Below are 20,922 nucleotides of genomic sequence, written 5' to 3' on the forward strand. Positions count from 1 at the left end.
TAAAGTTTGAATTTATTTAAGTAGATACCTTTTTTAATCATATAGCATTTCAAGAAATATCTTTATTTATAAATAAGTAATATTTTCAATGAATATTCCAAGAGTGTGGCACATATAGTATATATGCTATAAACTGATAAATACTAGTGTAATTCTGAAGCATTTTTTCCTGCTTTAACGTAACAAATTTTATTTTAATTCTTATTTCAAAGTGATTGTATTATTAACAACCAAGGCCGAGGTCAATTTTTTCCTTCAAATGATTCTATGGACTGATCCGAACTTTTTTGTTTCCGACAAAACTATAAAGATAAACAGTAAAAAATATTAAAACGCAGAATCAATTGATGAATAAATATTAATTCTTTTTGTGTATGACCATGACAATGATTTTCGTATCTTTATTTTTATCGGAAGCATTGTGTATTAATACTATACAACAATTTACATTGTTATTATAATTATGTAATAATCGAGAAAATAAATTAATGTATTGCGTTGTGTGGAAGAAGTTAAAACGAATTCGATAAAAACGGCTAATCTCAAAACTAGATAAAGACAATATTATATTGCACTAGTGTTTCATAGGTGCGCACTCTACTCCCTACCTTTCACTTTACGTTTCACTGACAACTTCCTAATAAAAGTCTACCAGAAAATCTCTACAATTTTTATTACATTGAATCAGGATTATAAGTTTTATAGGACACCTGAATAACAGAATAACTTAACCTCATGTTTGATCTGTTTTTTTTTAATACCCTTTTTTGCTACGATATCTAAGGCTATATGCATTTACATAATAGAATCATCGGCGGTAAATATAATAACATATAGAGCGAATATGTAACGGAAGCTTGTTAGTTTCATTGTAGCATAAAGTTTATTTTAAATAAGGTTTAATATTCATAGAAATTCATGAACCATTTCCGCATGTTCTGCTTTATATTGGTTTTCCCACGATCTATCAAGAGCGTATTGTTTTTAGAGTACGTTAATGTTTTTGTGTATATGTAATTATGGGAAGTTTAGAAACCCAATCTAAAACGCAATTTTTACATACAAATATATATAAAGCGGTTTTATTTTATTTTAAATTAATTAGGACAACCAACAGTAGATACAATATCATATCCAAAATAAAAAATAAAAAATTACATTTCAAAATTATCAAGGCAAAAGTTTTACTACTTACAGGTAGTCTCACCGTGCTTTATCATATTACACAATGTAATTATTGAAAATATAAATTAAATATAAGCATAATAATTAAAAATAAGAAAAATAGGTAATACATTTTTTAAACTATTATGTCATAAATAATAATTATTAAAACCAATAAGATAAACCATATGTTTAGAATTGAGCACAAATAAAATTAATTAATTTAATTTATTTATTTTAATGTTTCTATATCATTAAAAGTATGTTTTATAAATAAGTTCAAGTTTTTACTCATGATTTAAAAACTTTGATATAACAAAACAACTCATCCGTAACATTTTCAAAACTTAATGCGTCGTATTATTTTTTTTGCAAATTAATTCGAGTAGGTTTGATTGCATCATCGAACCTTAGGAAACGAGGACTGACGTAATTTATAAGTTCTCGATTAAATAAATATAGATATACTCAACGTAAGCCGTGACTGGTCTCTTCGCTACATCGAATTTTTAAAATAATATTATATATATCTATGTTCGGATTTATTACGGATAATTTATTAACCTCAAATATTTCTAATACGCAATATAAAACATAAAAAGCTAAATTAGACTCAAATCATATTTTAACATTTTTATTTTTCAAATCGGCCATACTCAAGGTTTCCGTATGAAAATGAACATAAATTATCATATTTATAATGCTGTCATATAGATTCGATGACGATATTATTAATTTCTATGTTTTAATGTAATTAGAAGCGGAGTCGGCGGCTGATTTTTAATCAAGCGACAGTTCTATCAGTATTGTCTGAACATAAATTCTCAATGAAATATGACGTTCGGTCGTAGATAAGAAATGCAATATAGGTCAGGATGGTAATAGTGTAGAATGCAACATTAGAAACACATCATACTACATATCACATAACTGGGACGCCTTATCGTTGAACGCGGTGCTCGTGTTCTGGCCAATTCTGTGTACATACATAGGATACTTTATACATATATATTTTTCAGCAACGTAGATATTACATATATGTGGTACGTTCAAGTTATTCCTAATTAAAATATGTGAAGATGTTGTTCAATGTTAATTGAATTAATAAGGGTACATAAAGTTAGCTTGATCTTTTTGACAGATGGTTTTTTTTCTGATCGACATAACTTTGCAAAGACGAACATAATATTTTCTTAATTAAATGATTTTAAAAATTGTAAAAATATTTAAATAAATACATATAATACAAAAGTTCCTAAAGATTCAAGCATTATTTTGAGACGTTTTTTATTATGTATTATTGCTTCAAAGTGAAATTTAAATAGAAACACTGAAAATAATAGACGCTTGTACAATGTTACATCGGTCGGACGGTAGGGACGCAAATAACAGACAGTAACTGCTACAAATATCGATTACAAAAATCCTTATTTAAAGATCATTGTTACGTTATTGCTACGAGCCGTGGTTGGGATTTCTTTAGCTGGTATAACTCTTTTTAGAAAAATAAGTTAAATAAAAATTTTGAATTACGCATTCCATCGTTCCATCGACTGATATATCTGTTATATTTTCTGTTTCTCATCACTCGTCTGTCAAAAAGATCAAGCTAACTTGAACAGGGTATAACCTATACCAGGGATGGTTAGGCTTTACTGAGAAAATTATTATTTTTCCTTATTAATACTTGCATATTCGTAGACTTAACTAGTACAAGTCGTTCTTATTCATATTCAAAAATAAACTATTTATTTTATAACATTCGACATTATAATATACTTATACTTATTATTCGAAATGCAGATTCTAATAAACCCATTAAATATGGCATAAATGTCATAATTTTCAAATCGAATATATAACTATATTGTTTACAACTTATACCTACTCGATTCGATAAAATTCGACTATTCGATTAGCTGGTTTTGCTGCTAAGCATCGTCTTTTATAGAAATTCAAAACCTATCTTATACATCTTTATTAGTCTCTTTGATAACCAGTTCTGCGTAATTTTAACTCCGTTATTATGAAAAATATAGCATTTTATTGATTGGTATGCAGAATGACGAGTTAGTTAGAGTTGAATATATCGATAAATTATTCGATAGTTCACTTAACATTTATGAATACAAATGGGTCTATTTTCTTTCATTTCATATTGGCAATTATAAGTTTTATTCTTGTTAAATCAGTCGATTTAAAAGTCGATTCATTTTTGGCTCATGTACCAAATATTTAAGTATGTATTTAAAAAAAGAAGATCGCAAAATCCTACAAATGATATTATAAAACTATGTGCTGATAATTATACCATATAATTATTTAATTCAAAATTAATAGTTTTATATAATCTTGTCTCTATATTTGTAGCTTTTGTTGTATGTTTTTATATTTAATAGAATTAGTATGGTATGAAGTCGCAATTAACTTTTTGCATTTGAAATGAAAGGCTTCTAACTTATACACATATAACACAGTATCTGATTGTCATTTTATTCACGTATTTGCGTATTAATATGATATAGGTAGGAAACAAGTCATTGAATTTTCTTTCTTCCGACCTAAGCATAAAATTAATTAACATTTTAAAATACTTACAATATCCTCAATATAAGTAATGAAATAATAATAAGGTTTTCTAATGTATCGAAATCAATACAAGGTAAATAGTAAAATAGCAACGATAACCCTAGCAATCTTAATATATTCCGGTCAAATAATAACAATTTGTGTGTCGAGGTTAACGTCATCCACACGTAATATTTGGGTTAAGATCATTAAACGACTAATATTTGCATATACTATTGATATATCATAGATAAACAAGTATCCCTTACAATTTCGTAACGTTTATTTGTCTGTAGGATTTCAGAGTTTTTTAGTAGCGCTGAAATGGCCGAAGTGAATCGTGAATGTCCTTATATTGTGAGTTCAAGCCCAGGCAAGCACCATTAAATTTTCATGTGCCTAATTTTATTTTTATAACTCATCTCGTGCTATAGAAACATCTTGAGAAATGCACGAGTCAGATGAAAATCTGCCACATGATTAGTTTGCAACTCGCATTGAAGTAGCGTGGTGGATAAGTCAAAACTTGGTGTCAGTAATGAGACGTTGTCAGGATTACTGTAATGTTCATTTATGTAATTTTAATTTTCAGCTGTTTGTGGATTGATGCTGGGTACGAGACTTGGGTTTCTCGAAAGGTGGATGTCAGGTCGAGCAGCGGCTTTGGCGGCAGCAGTGAAGGCGCACTTCAGAGCACAGCGAGACTCCTACTATGGCGCACCGTTATGGAAGTTCGCACCAACATCACTCTACAAAACATTCGTTAGAAGTGAGGAGACGATACATATGTAAGTATCTATAAGGTAGTTGCATTAATATTTTTGTACATATTTTTTATTTAAATGTAGTCATTAGACTATTGTTATTAGTTCCCTGATCAATAAATATTTAAATAAAAAAATCTGTATCTGTAGATTACGCAAATTTAAAAAGTGATGAATGTATTTGTTTAAACCAAATTATATCATTACTATTTAAATATTCATGTGGAAATATCCTTAAACAATTTTCAGCAGGAAAGTCTTATTCATAACGTTTGACTATAACCCACAATGTCAGTACCATCTAATCTGATTACCAACTCCATGTTGGTAGGATAGTATCAGAACTAATGGAGGAAGCGAGGTCTAGGACACGCGGCGCGGCGCAAGACGATGGCATGCAAGAGATCTTCCTCAAGATATTGGGCAACCCTGAGCTAGACATGCGCGATAAGAAAGCAGCCGTTATTGACTTTATCACCGCTGGCATTGAGACGGTAAGCATTGCTTAATATACTACTTAATAGTCATTCAAGCCAGATAATACTAGTATGTACTATCAAGTGCACGAGTACTTTTGACACTTAATATATCGAGTACCGTCGACTTCAATATAATTAACTTAAGATGTAGAACTCAATATGAAGGTTATGAAAATAATATTTTGTTTGTCTAGTTGGCGAATAGCTTGGTCTTTTTGCTATACTTATTAAGCGGAAGGGCAGACTGGCAGCAAAGGATTCGATCAGAGCTACCCGCTTGTGGTGATCTACGTGTTGAAGAGTTAGCGGCTGCACCATCTGTTCGTGCGGCGGTGAATGAGGCGTTTCGACTCTTACCTACTGCACCGTTTCTTGCTAGGCTGCTAGATGCACCTATGACAATTGGAGGTCATAGACTGCCTGCTGGGGTAAGGTTATTATGGTTTATGTTTAAATATTTTTACATTTTAAACTTTTGCGATGTAAAAGTGCGCAAAGAAGCTAACCGCAACCTGTGCAAATCTCTTGAAACATTGGTCAAAGTAATAAAAAAGACCTCAGTCAAGACCTAATAATATAAATGTATTTTGATTTTCATATTAAATTTGAAAAAATAAATAAAAGCAAGAAGCATTCTGTCATTAAGCATAGAATTTGTGAAGATAAATGATTATTAATTATACAAGAAATATTATATAACCTTCTCCTCAAAGGGAGAAGAGGCCCAGCAATGGGAAATTTGCAGGCTGTTAATGTAAAAATGTAAAATGTAATACAAGAACTTATTATTACAGACATTTGTGTTGGCACACACGGGTGCGGCGTGTCGTCGAGAGGAGAACTTTTGGCGCGCAAGCGAGTACCTCCCCGAGCGTTGGATAGAAGTTCGCGAGCCGCACGCTCCCGGTATTGTCGCGCCGTTCGGTCGGGGACGCCGGATGTGCCCCGGCAAGCGTTTTGTAGAGCTCGAGTTGCATCTGATACTGGCTAAGGTAAAGAAATTATTTATTTATATAGTGTACGTAATGGCCATAAAATACATCAATTACTTACCTATTTTTTCTGTTTTTATCTAAAATATATATTTAGATGATCGTTATTTATAAAATAAAGTAAATAGGATTGACTTTTATCTTTATTGAATTATTTAATCAACAGATAATACAACACTGGCGAGTGGAATTTGACGGGGAATTAGACATACAGTTCGACTTCCTCTTGTCACCAAAGTCTCCAGTATCGCTGCGGCTAGTTGAGTGGTAAAGCAAGTAGCTTACTTGCCTCATGCTTAGAGTTACCAGTTGTTTTATAATCTTGAAATAGGCACTTCTTAAATAATTAATTTTAAAATGAATATTCATTGTAGCTAACGTGCTTCGTATACAAATAAAAACTTCGATAAAGGTGCTTTTTATAAAACTAGCGATCAACATTATATTTTAGAAATTACTTCACATAAATTTTCTATGATATCAATCTTTTAATTTTTCACCTGGTAACACTAAACATGCAACTGTCTCTACCACTTTTTTTGTGCTCTAAACGTGCTCACTGTACTGATTATTTTGTAGTGATATAAATTGCTCCTATGTTGTGTTGTTTTAAGTTAATAGTATTGTAAGACTAATTGATATTTTGTATGAAGGTAGAGCAAGAATTTCGAATTTATTTGCAACCTAATTCGTGGTGTGGAATAAGAAAATTGAAAATCATTCCTAGTTTGATATTATACGAAAAATGGTTTGAAATTAAGTAAGTGCTTTTTTAATGTATATGTTATTGATTACTATTATTAATATTTAATAAGCTGTTTTTATAAAGGGTTGCCATGACTGAAATTCAACAGGATGAAAATGTTTTACAGGGTATTGGCACAGTCTGCTCAAATTGTACAATTCTTTCAAATTTTTGAAAGAACTGTTCGCGAACGCACTATTAAATAGTTAAGTATTTTATATTTACATTGTATGCTAGGCTTAGTTTATAACTATACAACGTAGTAAAATATGGCTGTGTTAATATCAAAAAGCATATTTATATAATTATTATCAACCATAAATACCTCCTTTATTAAATACTGCACGCTGCAAGCAGACGACACTGACTCCGCAGATAATATAATCAATTCCGTGCAGATAAAACTATATAGTTTAGTTGTAAGTTACTTTATAGAGTTGCCAATTAAAAAATAGTAATACCTAATTAAATTCAATGAATTGATATAACTGTATTGTTTCACTAAATAATTTTTTAATTCACAGATTTTTCATATGTAGTTACAATAAGTTCAAAAATTTTGTTGTGTCAAATTTAAAGTAAGACTTATTTCTACATACATTTATTGGCAGCTCTATTTTCATTCCACCTTTACGATTAAATCACATGTATTATTACGAGCAGCTCCGCAATTATGTTAACCAAACATAATATGGCAGTGGCCATTTCCTATATTTAATTTATTTTTAACGTATTAGCGATGCAATCATAGTTAAGATTTCATCCTTGTTACATTTTTATATGGTCTTATTATGATCAAACATTTACTTATGTAATGTATAAACATATAATAGGATAGAATATAGGCATTGCTATATTGTATTCCAAAAACGCTGAAGTTGTTTATATTAAAGGAAAATAAATATTGCAATTTTTAAATAGCTGTTTTATTTGAAATAATAAGATTTTTTAAACTTATTTAACAGGACTGATTAACAGTATTTTTTTTATTGCGTATGCTACAGAACTGAGTCTACGCACTAATCTATTTATATGGAGTCCACCTATTGGAGTTTAGCATCTACAGTGATGCTAAGGAATCCAGATATTTCTAAAACACCCAATGCAATGAATAATCCGTTTCTAAATACATTCATTTTGCAAAAATCTTACGAGGACTGAAATTATAACGACCTATATTATATAGTAATAAATATAAAATACCACATACACAATCAAATTAACTTAAGATGTCTAAATTATTATTTATTAAATAATAAAAATAGATAAACTAATTTTTTTTTATGGTTTCTGGAAGAGCATATTATAACTTTATGGTCTGTACAACGAAGGAGTTACTAAAAAGTTTACGAACAAAAATAGATCCGCGAGGAACAATCCACATTAATTGGAGCTCTGTGCTCTTATTCTTTCTATTTATATCAACCCTCTGAATTTAATTGCTCAATTAGACAGATTTTAATATGATAGACCACACAAATAAAACTAAGTGTTGCCGTTTGGCGGTACAATATATTATGAGTGAGTGGTATCTAACTACCTAAACGGGCTTGTACAAAATCCTACCACCAAGTAGAAAATAGTTCAATGCCAGTCTGTACATATAAAACGATTAGCTCTTTTTCAAAAGTCGACCTTAATTATATTTACATATTTGTCTGAGTAATAGGTGCAGGATCCACACAGACACACAGAATTAAAAAAAACTAAGAGCCTATAACCATATACGGACCATGTCAAGTGGTCTTAGTTTCATTCCGATACGTTCAGCAATTTTGAAGTCATGGACACAAAAATAACACAACCTGTAATCATTTAAAATGTAATTGAAATTATCTGGAACAAACTTAACTAAATGCAAAAATTCTATAAACCCACAACAGAAATTATATGTCTAGCAAAACACAATAGCAAAAGCGCAAGAATAGCAATGTTAGCAGAAAAGACTTATTATATAGCGATCGGCGATCGCTACAGAAATATTCATTAAAAAAAAAAACTATTAAGAAAATAGCTTATTTTATCGTTTCAGTTAGATTATATTATATTATTATATAGTTATGCTATACAATAAAATTAAATAAATTAACAATCTTAATATATTAACTGTGTATTCAGTAACATTTCACGATATATTTGTGATATTATTATAGATAGAAATAAATTTAATCACTCGGTTGCCGCGCCTATCGTAGTAAGCAATTAAAATAAGAAACTTGTTAATTTTTGCCAGTCCATTTTAGGTGAAATGATTTGAACTTAAATATTTTTTGTCAATATTAAAATTTTTACATACACCACAAAAATCGTATTGGATAGATGACCCGAGCAAATAGAAATGTGATAAGTGTATTAAAAAAGAAAGCGTGTACAATTTTTGCTTAAAATTACTCAAATACGATAAAATAACGTCCCTAGTAGGAGATGGCTTAACACTTGGACAGAATAGAGTACGTGAAAGATAAAAAATATTATATTGACATTTGACAATGACAGCGGATTCCAGAAAGACTAAGAAAAGTGTCAAATATCAATATAAATATAGTTGTAAACTTACAATTAATAAAAATATAGTTAATGTAGTTGTTTAAGTTATATATGTATTTATAAATATATAATGTGTTTCATTTTAAATTTTCTATGTTGTCGGCCGAGTTAACCGCATAAGTAACTTTCATAGCACACTTGCTTGACATAACAAATTGATAAGAGCTTGATAACAATATGTTATCGGAAATTTTATAATAAAAATAGTCGTTGAAATCTTATATATACACTTAATTCAAGCAATTACCTTTTATTTAGTTACGCATCCTCTTACAACTGAAATATTATTTACATCGAAACTAACAACGAAAATTTATTAAAATGAAGTTTTGTGCGAATCTTGCATTTATGTTTACGGAAAGCTCAAGTATATTAGAAAGATACGCTCTAGCAAAAGATGCGGGGTTTAGAGCAGTGGAATCTGGATTTCCTTTGGGTTACTCTTTGGAGCAAGTTAAACAAGCAAAAGAAATGGCTGGTATTGAACAAGTATTAATTAATCTCAAGACAGGTAAATATTTATTTTTAATGTTCTGATTTTAAGCCGTTACGCAAGCAATAACCATAGTGTAAATACTAAAAATGCACAAGTTTATTTTTACATTATAATTAGGTTCTTTCTTAGAAAATGTATGTTTGTGTTCTTACATGTTTCATGTACTATTTATAGCAAATTAAAAAATGATTAAATTTAACATTTTAAGGAGACGTAACTAAGGGGGAATTAGGAGTAACTGCTGTACCAGGCAAAGAAAATGAATTCAAAGACAATTTAAAGTCAACTATTGACTATGCAAAAGCTCTTGGTGCCCAAAAAATTCACATTATGGCTGGAAAATTGGAAAATGTATCCTCTGAAAATTGGACAACTTATGAAAATAACTTGAAATATGCAGCAAGTGTTTTGAAGAATGAAAATATATTAGGTGTCATTGAACCTATAAATCAACACTCTGTGCCTAAATATTTCTTAAGTGACTTTCAGAAAGGTAAAGATATTTAAAAAATATTTATATTATATAATTGTTCTCTAGAAGTAATATAGAAAAGTTACTTAAAAATTAATATACAAATATATTAAATATTTTTTAAATGTGGCTAGTACAATTTTTACAAACAATACTTAATTTACAATTTGTGTTTCAGCTGTTGATATAATCAAAAGGATAAACAGTGACAATCTAAAATTGCAATTGGACATTTTCCACCTGCAACATATCTGTGGTGATCTCTCATACAATATCAAGAACCTAATGCCATACGTGGGTCATGTGCAGGTAATCATTACTTAACATAAATGTATTTCAGTATTAAATACACAAAAGGTTAGGTTACACACAATACAACAAAAGAAACAAACCATGTACCATTTATATCATGTTTGCCGTTTTGTCTCAGACGTTTGCTGATGCTCCAATTATTGTATTTATGTTATTAATTTTTGGCAACCTTTGTTGTTGTTATTTTTGTATTTCATTTAAGTATAATAAAATATTTTTCATGTTCATATTTTTACAAAGCTTTAAAAAAAACAATATTTGTGTATTGGTTGTTATTTTTAACAACCAATACATAAATATTGGTTTTTTATTCAACTCATGAGCAAACTAATAATTTATTATGAAAAATGATTTACATTTTTGTTTATTTGAACTTGCCTTTCACTAACAATAATTATTAGGGTACTCTTATAACTTTCTTTTAGAACTTTGTCTAATTATACCTCAATCAAAATGGTTTTTTTTTTGTGTAAATGTACATTGGAATTATTTTTATTATTACAGATAGCTCAAGTCCCAAACCGTAACGAACCAAACACACCAGGAGAAATCAACTACAAGTACATACTTGAGCACTTGCAGAGATGTGGCTACAATGACTGGATAGGCCTTGAATATAAACCAGCTGGCAACAGTAAAGAGGGACTCAAATGGGTCAAAGAATATGGATACACTTTGTGATGTAAAAAGAATATGTTGTAAATATGTTTATATGAAATACTGGTGAGAATTCTGTAAATAAAACGAATTTCTAGTAGTTGGTTTGTAATATTAAAAAAACTCATAATTAACACAAGCCATAAATAACATTTATACATTTTGAAATTGTTGTACCCAATAGTGTTTTTTGACTCCATCTAAGGACAGTCTTTCTTTGCTGGTATGTCGTAGAAGCTGGAAAAAAATCGAAATTATTATAATATTTTATTTGATATAAAAAACCCCACTGGCATTTACAAAAACAAGAAAAATCGATGCTAGTAGACTAGTACAGTAGGATACAATATGCAATTACAACTATTTATACTTTTTAAATTAACAAAACTACATTTTAAGAATGATATTATAAAAATTAACCATCTATACAAAACCTAAATATTCCATTAAAAAAGTATCTAAAATACCTTCGAAATGAGGTCCTTAGCTCCTTCAGGTACATGTTCTGGGTATGTCATATCTAGTGTTAAAATCCTTGCATATGTTTTGTCTTGGCCTTCACTTTCAAAGGGTGGTTTTCCGACTAAGAACTCATAGAGTAATACACCGATACACCAGTGGTCAACAGATACATCATAAACCTCTCGTCTGATCATCTCTGGTGGTAGATAATCAAGAGTTCCACACATAGTTTTTCGTCTGTAAAAGTTTATTTAGTTTTGAAGATATGATGATAATAATTAGTATTTTTTTACCATTTGAATTTTGATTAAACAATATGTATGTAATTAATAAATTAATTATTTTTTAACAATTGAAGCTATGTTATGGTTGTATATAATTTTTTTTAATATAAATTATTCATAACTGTATTGAAGATATTACCTTTCTGATGGAGCATGAACTGACCAGCCAAAGTCTGCTAATTTGAGATCACCATTAAAAGCAACTAAGATATTTTCTGGTTTAATATCTCTATGTATTACATGGTGTTGATGGCAGTACTCTACTGCATCGGCAACCTGAAAGATTATTTTAACCAACAAGTAAATTATTTGAGTGTTTTTAATATACCACCACAATAAAGACAAAATATTCGAGATCAGCCTATAATTTTATTTATTTAAACTTTATTGACCACCACAAAATAAATGGGACAAAAGGTAAAAATAATATTGTTATATTAAACTTTATATAAAAATGTTAATATTAATATAATTATCATTCAAGTCATGACAAGATCTGGTCTGATGGGAAGTCTTATGGGGGTAGCGTCTCGCTTGGCTTGTGTCAATCAGTAAACTTATTTGACAAGACTCTTTTTACCAGGTAGTAGTATATTTTTAAGATCTTTATGTTGATTGTGTCAACAAATTCAGTACTAATAATTTATTATCTCAATAAATAAATTATATATAATACTTAGATGAAAGATAGTAGACACTACAAAATTCAGTTCTAAAAATAATAATGCTTTTAATGAATTCATAAAAATTTTATTTACCTGGTAAATATATCTGGCTGCTTTATTTTCTGGAAACCGACCCTTGGGTGAGTTTGTCAAATGTTTGTAAAGCTCTCCACCTGCAGCAAACTCTACCACAAGGTATATCCGCCTTTCATCATGGAACCATGTCAGTAAGCGTAGAATATTTGGATGTCTAAACAACAAATTAATAATTGATTTAGAAACTTGATGTCTCCTTACCAATGTTGAATTGAATACAGGTATTCTTAGAGAAGACTATATAATTCTAGGTGCAATCTCACGACTTTTCATGTTTACACTACCTTAACTTCCTAATTTCGGGTATTTACTGAGATTTTCTTTAAAAAATTACTGACTATACAAGCCTAGGTTTGGAATCTTTACAAGATAACTACTTCTCTGTGGTATGATCTTACTTAAATAGAAGTAATTTTACTTACTTTAAATGTGATTGTATTTCAATTTCTCTCATTACTTGTCGTTCACATTTGGATTTTATTATTTGCGATTTGAATAATGCTTTGATAGCCACTAAATAGCCAGTCTTCTTCTCTCTAGCGACATGAACATGTCCAAATTTACCTTGTCCCAAAGCAGATCCTAGCTCAAAATCTTTAGGAGACCATTTGTATCTATAAAAAAGCATATGAAAACGTTAGATATTAGTTTTGTATCAATTAAGAATTTAAAGTAATAAAAACAATAATTACGAGTTTCCATAAGCTTCATGCGTAGTTATTTTATGTTCTAGGTCTAACACTTCACTAAGATCACTCTTCATAGTCATAATAGATAGCTTAAACAAATTAAAAATATTTCTCTTGCTACACAAAAATAATCAAATCAACCGTTGTTCGTTAGCAATTTGACAGATACTTTTATTTGAAAATGCTTTTGTGTCATAGACAATATCGACGTACTTAACGTCCATGCCCACTGAGAAAAGCACAGATAATCATGGTACAGTCTAATATTAAAAATGTGAAAAAGCCATCGATAAAACTAATACATTTAAAGTGAAAAGTAATATTATAAAGAATTATTCAAAAAAACTTAATCTTATTTATAATGTTTATTTAATATTTTAAGCATTTCAGATACCTTTCCTAAGAAAAAAAATATAGCAAAAATTAATGAGTGTGAAATATCAAAATTTACTTACTAATATTTAATAATAAATCTATTATAACACTATAAGTTTAATTTCAATAAATATTTATTATATATAATAACCTGTTTATTATGATTATTAAATATTATTAAATTATTAGCATGTAACACAAAATATAATTATATATTATATTTTACGATTAAGCGTATGCATGTACGCGTCACTGCAAAATTATATGCTTTAAAAAAAACTGTCAGCGTATACATATTGATTTTGTTAGATTTGGCTAGAATTGAACGTTAATTACGTATAAACGTACATATAGTTTGTTTGGAATTTATTAAATCATTTCTCATAGTTCTCAGTATTACCCCTTTTTGATTATCGTTGGTAATTATTTATTTCGTTTACCCTACGTAAAGATAGTGTTTTTCTTAAAATAACGCATTATTTTTCCAACAATGCTCTTTTTATAACAAATTTTTAGGTATCGAGCTAAGCTCGCTCGCCCGGTCGCTCAGGCACTTTAATTTAATTTATACTTCATGTGGCTATCTCTATTTTTTTTTCTTATTGTTCTGTACCAAGTTTAAGCTCATTAATGTAGCTTTCATCAAATCACTCCAACTACTGCCGTTAGTAAATAAAATTTATGTAAGACTCCATAAAGGTTATAATTTTTGATATCCTAAAAATTATTTATTTGATTTATATTTTATTACTGCGGTTGAGTACTAGTACATATAATATAAGAAGTATCAATCTTCGTATAGGTATTGAATTGTCATTGGCGTAGCATCTTAGAACACCCGAAGAAAGGCTTTAGTAAACTATTCTTTTATTAAAACCCAAATTTGTAAAACCTTCCGAGACAACTATAAAAAACTCTGGCTATCCTATGTGAATAGTCTTTTATAAGTCTCCGAAATTCATGTAATCATAAAAAATGTACAGCATGCTTTTCAAAGAACAACGAAAAAGGAATTTCGTTATGAGATGATCGATATTGATTACGATACTCTAAACAACATCATAATCAAAATCGTGCATATCTAGAAGAAATTTCTTTTTTTGGTGTCTCCTTTTTAGTAGTGTTGAATTTAAATAAAGTGATTCGTGTTTTAGTACTGACATCTTACTGACATCCATAAAAACGTATACTCTTGAACCTACCTTTTTGATGTATTACATCTGTCGTCATTCTTAACTTTTTTACAACTAAGTGGCTGTGAACGATTTCAAGTAGACAGTCTAGCGTAAATGGGTAGTTATATTGAGTGTCATGTCATGCTATGGAACTAATTTATTGTGATTTTTTAATACCTTTGCACAATATAATTGTACTTATAAATTTATATATATATATATAACCTATCCACTAAGCTTAGTCACACAATGACACAATTAATAGACAGCGACATATGTATGTCACATAGGTGATTTTATCTGTATCTAAAACTCGATGTGGTATATTTAATATCTAAGTGCTCGTGAAAGTAACAGCACGAATAATACTTTACACTATTTTCATTTTATGAAATGATTCATGGAGTCTTCTTCATATCTTTTTTGTAGGTACTGTACTTTGTTGCAGTGCTTGTATATCAAGCACTGCAACAAAGTATATGCAGATAGCTAGGAAGCAAATAATATGCATTTTTAATATTGTGCATGATTGGAGTCATTATAAAATAAAAAAAAAATTATCCTGTTTTTAGTTCGTAAGCTATGAGATTTCCGTATCTATGATTGTTATTTTTCTTTTAAGACAATGTTTAGCTAAGATTCGTACGTAGATACTTACGTACAATGTATGTAAGATTTACTAGATTATTGAACGCCCTATAAAAATATATTGGGTTCTGTCAAGAAATATTTAGCAGCCAATAGTTTGACGTACCATTGGATTATGAAAGTGCAGGAATAGGTAGTCGAATTATGATGACATGAATGTTTCATATGTACATACTTAGAGATAAATGAGATCTCTATGAATTTTCTCGCTATTTCAGAAGCTCATAGCACACAAACATATTTCCGGTCATAATGCTATTGATATGACTATTGATATGTTCATTTTCGAGGTGTTTGAGTTCTTTTGGCGCTTTTTTGTTTTTGTAAAAAAAGATACCGAGGGGCTATAGGTTTCGAACGAATCAACTGATTTTGGGTTGGAGGCGAGGCATTTTACGTTGTTTGTTGAGCAAAAGTAGCGAATAGATGTTGGAGTCAATAAGTTGAGCCGTTATATCGTTTACTCTTAGTCCAGGGTTGTAAAAACAGCTCGGGCCCTTATGGACAACCGTGAGCCATGGTTCTTTTTTTAAATCGATATCGAATAATATTAAGTTCGATGTAATTTGTTACGAATACAATTTTAAAACATTGATGAAGAAAGATTACTTAAGTTAATAAAAATTGTTTGTAATCTCCAATATAATGGGAATAAACTAAGTAATATCAGAATACATCATTTCACTAAAACAAAGTGATAATACAATCTGTTACTTTTATTACTAAACCGTGACGGTGCAGGGGTTGATCCCCTACGTATTGGGGTTGGTTAGGAACAGCCACCCCACTTGCTCTAAAGTATTTTCACAACACGTTGCCTCTTTGCTACTCTTTTCTTTTGAGCGGAATATGTTTATTCAAGTTTTTAATTTCTCTTGACTAACTCTGTGGAGATTAATGAAGTGTCATTTTTCTATTATTGTGCCACTTAAATGCTTTATTTAATCAACACCATAAGATATCACGTACGATATGGTTGTCTTTTATTTATGGAACGAAATCGATTAACAGAAATATTACGTCTTTTTATATTTAAATTTTGACAAAATAATTGTAATTTCTTTGAAAATTGATTACTCAATTCATTTTTAATCTAATAATTTATACCGAAGAAGTAATTGTGTATTAATAATGGATAAATTCGGTGTAATCAACATGTCATATGCATTCTTCTTGAAACAGTGCCGATATACTAGCTGTTAAGATTTATGTCTTACAGTTAAACCTTTTACACTGATTTATCTCTGTCTTTCACGTGTAGATTGAAATACGACAGAAGAAGACAACACATTACGTAACTACACAAACACTTTTCTTATCGGTACGTGGAATTAATAAATGTATAATAATAGAGATTATTATCATGGTATATGACAGATATAAAATATATAAGTACTTATATAGAGGGTTAGTCAAATAATTTGAAAGGCCTTCAAAAGGAGATTGATTGAAAATAATATATATATTCTTTAATTAATGATGAGAGTATTTTTTATTACTTAACTTATATAAATTTAAATTAAACACAACTGTATGCGTATAATTCATGGCTGACGACGTATTTTTTTAGGATTCTATTAATTATACTGCTTTGAATTCCGAGTAAGTGCGTAGGTAGTAAAATATAATGAATTTGTAAAAATTAAACTGTAGGTACGTAAGTAAGGCTCTTTCTAATTTTTAATGCTTAAATTAACATATTATCATCGAAATAATCGAAGTAATTATATTTATGGTGAATTATGTAAAGTTTGAATCAACATTATGCTTTTTGTATTGACAATATATTCATTTACGCCAGTAAAATAAAATATTATCATCCCATTTAAAACACCTCTTGCCTTCACGACGGTTGCGAGTCGACATTGATTTTTATACTAGTGGGTCGCCCGCGGAACTTATCTAATTTATTTATTCAACAGAATTTCGAAACCTATGACAGTTTTTTTAAATTTAATTTCATTTTAAACTGACGATGTCTGTTCGCACGTTTAAATTTGCGGCTATCGTTCCATAATCACTGGGACTAAAATCGGCTTACGCTATTAATATATAAGATGCCTTAATATTAATTATTGAGCCTCAAAATCAATCAATTAGTAAAATTAGAATATCAATCACTAATAATAATATATTTTTTTTAATTTGTTAATGCCCATAGCATAGTATTAAATGTTTATAATCTTTAAGAATACCAAATAAAAATTAATACTACTAATTAAATAGCAGTACTGTCTTCCGCATAACCTCGCATGGAAGACAAACTCCGGAACTTAAAACTATGCCCGCCTAAATATTTGCTTAATATTTGTTCCTAATTTTATACATAAAAATACGCTAACAATATACCTAGATAATATACCGAAATATTATATCAAGAGAAAGGCGGTAATAATTTTCAAGGTCATAAAAGAATTCTAAGCTATCGTGTTAATATTTGGTAATGTAACGTAGGTATAACGTCACGAAGCAAATCCACAAACCCACCCTCTGAGTGGCGGGAAAATAAGGAAAACGCGCGCACCCCGGCCGCTTTCATTCGGTGACAGACCGCGCGGCCGCGCGCCGCTCAATCGATACCAAGCCTTTATATTAAAAAAAAACACCATATAATCTCAAAAAAACCGAATAATATTGTTCCTTAAACGATAAAGATAAATATTTTAACGTAAAACAGTGCATAACATTCTTATAAACAGTGCATTGACAATTCTATTAGCGTAAATAAGTGTGGCGCAGAAACGTTTAGGAGAGACTAGGTAAGTAATACATAGGTAATTATTGGCACGTTATGATGACCTACATATTTTTTTCTGCACAACCTTTGTAGTTATCAATGATATGTGTTTATATATTTAGTTATACGTTGTATTATGGTATAGGTATGCATCAAAATGAGATTAGAGTAACGCGTTGTAAAACGCGTAGTAAATTTCAACATTAACGTAATTATACTATTACGATCAATTATACAAACATTCCAATAATAGATAAAACATTTTTATCATGTAGCCTATTTTTAGGCAATGATTTAAAGCTTAATTAATTATTTTCATTCGATTTCTTACATTAAATATATTAACACATTAACGGAAAGACGTAAAGAAAATTGAATGTGTGATGGTCATTGACCTTGTGAGTCTCCCCTAAATGCCTGCCAAAATGCCCTCTCCATAAGCCGCCGGCGGGCGGAGATGAGTCTGACAAGACGTGACGGTTTAAGAAGATAAGATGTTGCTAGAGGCCGAATTTTATATCTAATTTTTATGTAAAATAAAAAACAAACCCGAAGGAAAAGCTGTTGCATCACATATCAATTTTTAAAAAGTTGAAGGTACATACAAAACGTATTATAATAATAATAAATGATGGAATAAAAATGTTTAAGTGTATTAAAATAGAAAACTTCTAAACATGTGTGAAAGTAAATACAGTGAGAATTTTATACGCACATGACACCGCCCTTTAAATCATGGAAAGCTGTTTATCGACATTGGACTTCGAGTTGTATGACGATGCAGGAGAAAAGTACTGCATGTGTAACCATATATTAAATATTACAGGACATCGTCAATTGTGTCAAACTATTAAATCCTTATCGTGTAACGGTTTTGGTGGAACTTGTTTAATCGAGAATTTTGACATTAGTTATTAATTTTGACAGCTTTCATCTGTAATTGTTTTTTTTGACTTTGTCTATGCCCGAAAATTAAACTATTTTTTTATATATTTTTATGGCTTCAAAAGGAAGAAATTTTTATGATATCAATTATGTATCATTTATATAATAACTCGCTTTTGTGTATATAATTGGCACTTTATAGAGCAATCATTAATCATGCGCTTAAACTATTATAGCCACCTTTATAGGTGTAGGTAGCAAAACATTTATTCATTAAGTTTATTCACTTAATTAATAAAAATAAGAAGGTTTCATTGAATTAGACACCAATTTAGTAAAGTAATCTTTAGTTATTAATTTATTCTTAATTGCTTTTGTAAAAGGAAAAAACGTATTCATTTCATATGTTAATAAATGTCGTCTAAGACTCAAGCGTAACGTACCTAACTCTTTTAACAAGTCCTTTTAATGATAAAATTACCTGAAAAATATTACCACGTCTAATTTAAGCATTTATTTATTTTACGAATTTTATAAATGGTGTGAGCCAAACCTTATTCATACAAAATAATAAACAACATGATTAAAAATAATACAATACACGATTTTAATATTGCTTTATGTAAAAATCACTAGCAGTTTGTCTTACTTGCAGTAAGAGTAGTGTAAATATATTAAGTGAATATAATTAACGCCGATTATTATGTTCAAAATACACTTCGACACGAATAAATCAAATTATTACATTAATTTCTTCCGTTTCATCTGTCATTAAGGATTTTTTCTGGTTATATTTTATTCGTTATCTCTAACTTAAATATATTAGATACGGGTACAATCTCTGATCTCAAATTAAAAGTAAATAAGTTGTATTAGTAAAGTTAAGGGTTATTTAGTTATTAAAATTAAAATTGGGTCGCCATAGCAACAAGGAGTTTTCTATCAAATACCTCATAAAATATCTAATATAATGTCTAATCTAGCTTTACATTTAGAAAAGGTATTATGAGTAAATTGTGGTCACCCTATGTAATTATCTGATAGTAGGGACACTTTCACTCGCGGTACGCCTCGCTCATCTGATAACAGTTACCTTACACGACATTCGAGTAATTGTCATTGCCCTAATAAGTCCAATGGGTTTTTAACAACTCAACAATCACCACAATAGATTAATGATTGTGACTTTAAGTTTAATTGTATAAAATCATTACTTGAAGCGTGGGAATAGGCATATTAGTAACCATCTCCACTCTATTACTTAAATGTGAAGAAATGTTTGTTTGTTTATTTGAACGCTTTAATATCAGGATCTAGTGCGATTCGGTAAAAAATCTTCCTGGGTTAGATAGCACATTTATTGAAGAAGGTTATCGACTACGGAACGTTGGCGAAGCAGTAACGTTAAGTGTGGAAGAAGCTCGTGACATGACAGCGGAGATCGCTCATTTTTACAAAGGGTTAAGACCTACCCACCAAGTACCTGTAAGAGGTTGCATCAAACCGTGCCAAAAAAACGTAATTGCAATTATCTTATCTGCATTGCTGGCAATATTTGAGTATTGCCGATGTTACATAAAAAATATATTTTTATCAATATTAACTAGCTTTGAGATATTAAACGATAGTGTTTAGTGACTTTAAGTGTGCAATTATCCGGTTTGATGAATTAGCAAAAATTAAGTACATGAAAATTAATTGGAATTGGTT

At 29.6% G+C, this 20,922-nt stretch overlaps 4 protein-coding genes across 8 annotated transcripts in view; 3 read left to right on the forward strand and 1 right to left on the reverse strand.

The window, feature by feature from the left end:
• LOC125071304 (ecdysone 20-monooxygenase) overlaps nucleotides 1-7,583 on the forward strand; it is a 33,581-nt gene extending 25,998 nt beyond the window's left edge. For both annotated transcript variants that reach the window (XM_047681496.1, XM_047681497.1), the window contains exons 5-9: nucleotides 4,325-4,520; nucleotides 4,828-4,990; nucleotides 5,170-5,403; nucleotides 5,770-5,967; nucleotides 6,134-7,583. In XM_047681496.1, the coding sequence (XP_047537452.1) occupies nucleotides 4,325-4,520; nucleotides 4,828-4,990; nucleotides 5,170-5,403; nucleotides 5,770-5,967; nucleotides 6,134-6,238 (896 nt within the window). In that variant the 3' untranslated portion in view covers nucleotides 6,239-7,583. The remainder of the gene's footprint in view (nucleotides 1-4,324; nucleotides 4,521-4,827; nucleotides 4,991-5,169; nucleotides 5,404-5,769; nucleotides 5,968-6,133) is intronic.
• A 1,652-nt stretch (nucleotides 7,584-9,235) lies between these two features.
• On the forward strand, nucleotides 9,236-11,942 carry LOC125071306 (putative hydroxypyruvate isomerase). The gene is made up of 4 exons (XM_047681499.1): nucleotides 9,236-9,770; nucleotides 9,964-10,248; nucleotides 10,406-10,536; nucleotides 11,044-11,942. The coding sequence occupies exons 1-4, from the start codon at nucleotides 9,581-9,583 to the stop codon at nucleotides 11,218-11,220; spliced, it is 783 nt and encodes a 260-aa protein (XP_047537455.1). The 5' UTR covers nucleotides 9,236-9,580; the 3' UTR covers nucleotides 11,221-11,942.
• On the reverse strand, nucleotides 11,292-13,577 carry LOC125071305 (aurora kinase B). The gene is made up of 6 exons (XM_047681498.1): nucleotides 13,396-13,577; nucleotides 13,126-13,317; nucleotides 12,701-12,857; nucleotides 12,082-12,218; nucleotides 11,664-11,895; nucleotides 11,292-11,433 (listed from the first exon to the last, which is right to left on the reverse strand). Exons 1-6 carry the CDS (start codon nucleotides 13,470-13,472, stop codon nucleotides 11,350-11,352), a joined length of 879 nt encoding a protein of 292 aa, XP_047537454.1. The 5' UTR covers nucleotides 13,473-13,577; the 3' UTR covers nucleotides 11,292-11,349.
• A 4,570-nt stretch (nucleotides 13,578-18,147) lies between these two features.
• Nucleotides 18,148-20,922, forward strand: part of LOC125071609 (uncharacterized protein PF3D7_1120600) — a 61,077-nt gene continuing 58,302 nt past the window's right edge. For all 4 annotated transcript variants that reach the window (XM_047681940.1, XM_047681935.1, XM_047681936.1 and 1 more), the window contains exon 1: nucleotides 18,148-18,349. The gene's annotated coding sequence lies outside the window, so the exon portion shown is untranslated. The remainder of the gene's footprint in view (nucleotides 18,350-20,922) is intronic.

The sequence above is a fragment of the Vanessa atalanta genome, chromosome 19, assembly GCF_905147765.1.
Source record: "Vanessa atalanta chromosome 19, ilVanAtal1.2, whole genome shotgun sequence".
In the NCBI taxonomy this organism is placed as follows: Eukaryota; Metazoa; Arthropoda; class Insecta; order Lepidoptera; family Nymphalidae; genus Vanessa; species Vanessa atalanta.

Excerpts from the sequence above, each read along its gene's own strand:
- LOC125071306 (XM_047681499.1), top strand. The coding sequence starts at position 9,581 with ATGAAGTTTTGTGCGAATCTTGCATTTATGTTTACGGAAAGCTCAAGT. Across the intron at positions 9,771-9,963 it reads ATTAATTAATCTCAAGACAG|GAGACGTAACTAAGGGGGAA; the intron begins GTAAATATTTAT and ends TAACATTTTAAG. Across the intron at positions 10,537-11,043 it reads CATACGTGGGTCATGTGCAG|ATAGCTCAAGTCCCAAACCG; the intron begins GTAATCATTACT and ends TTATTATTACAG.
- LOC125071305 (XM_047681498.1), bottom strand. The coding sequence starts at position 13,472 with ATGACTATGAAGAGTGATCTTAGTGAAGTGTTAGACCTAGAACATAAA. Across the intron at positions 13,318-13,395 it reads CATGAAGCTTATGGAAACTC|ATACAAATGGTCTCCTAAAG; the intron begins GTAATTATTGTT and ends GCTTTTTTATAG. Across the intron at positions 11,896-12,081 it reads GTTCATGCTCCATCAGAAAG|ACGAAAAACTATGTGTGGAA; the intron begins GTAATATCTTCA and ends AAACTTTTACAG.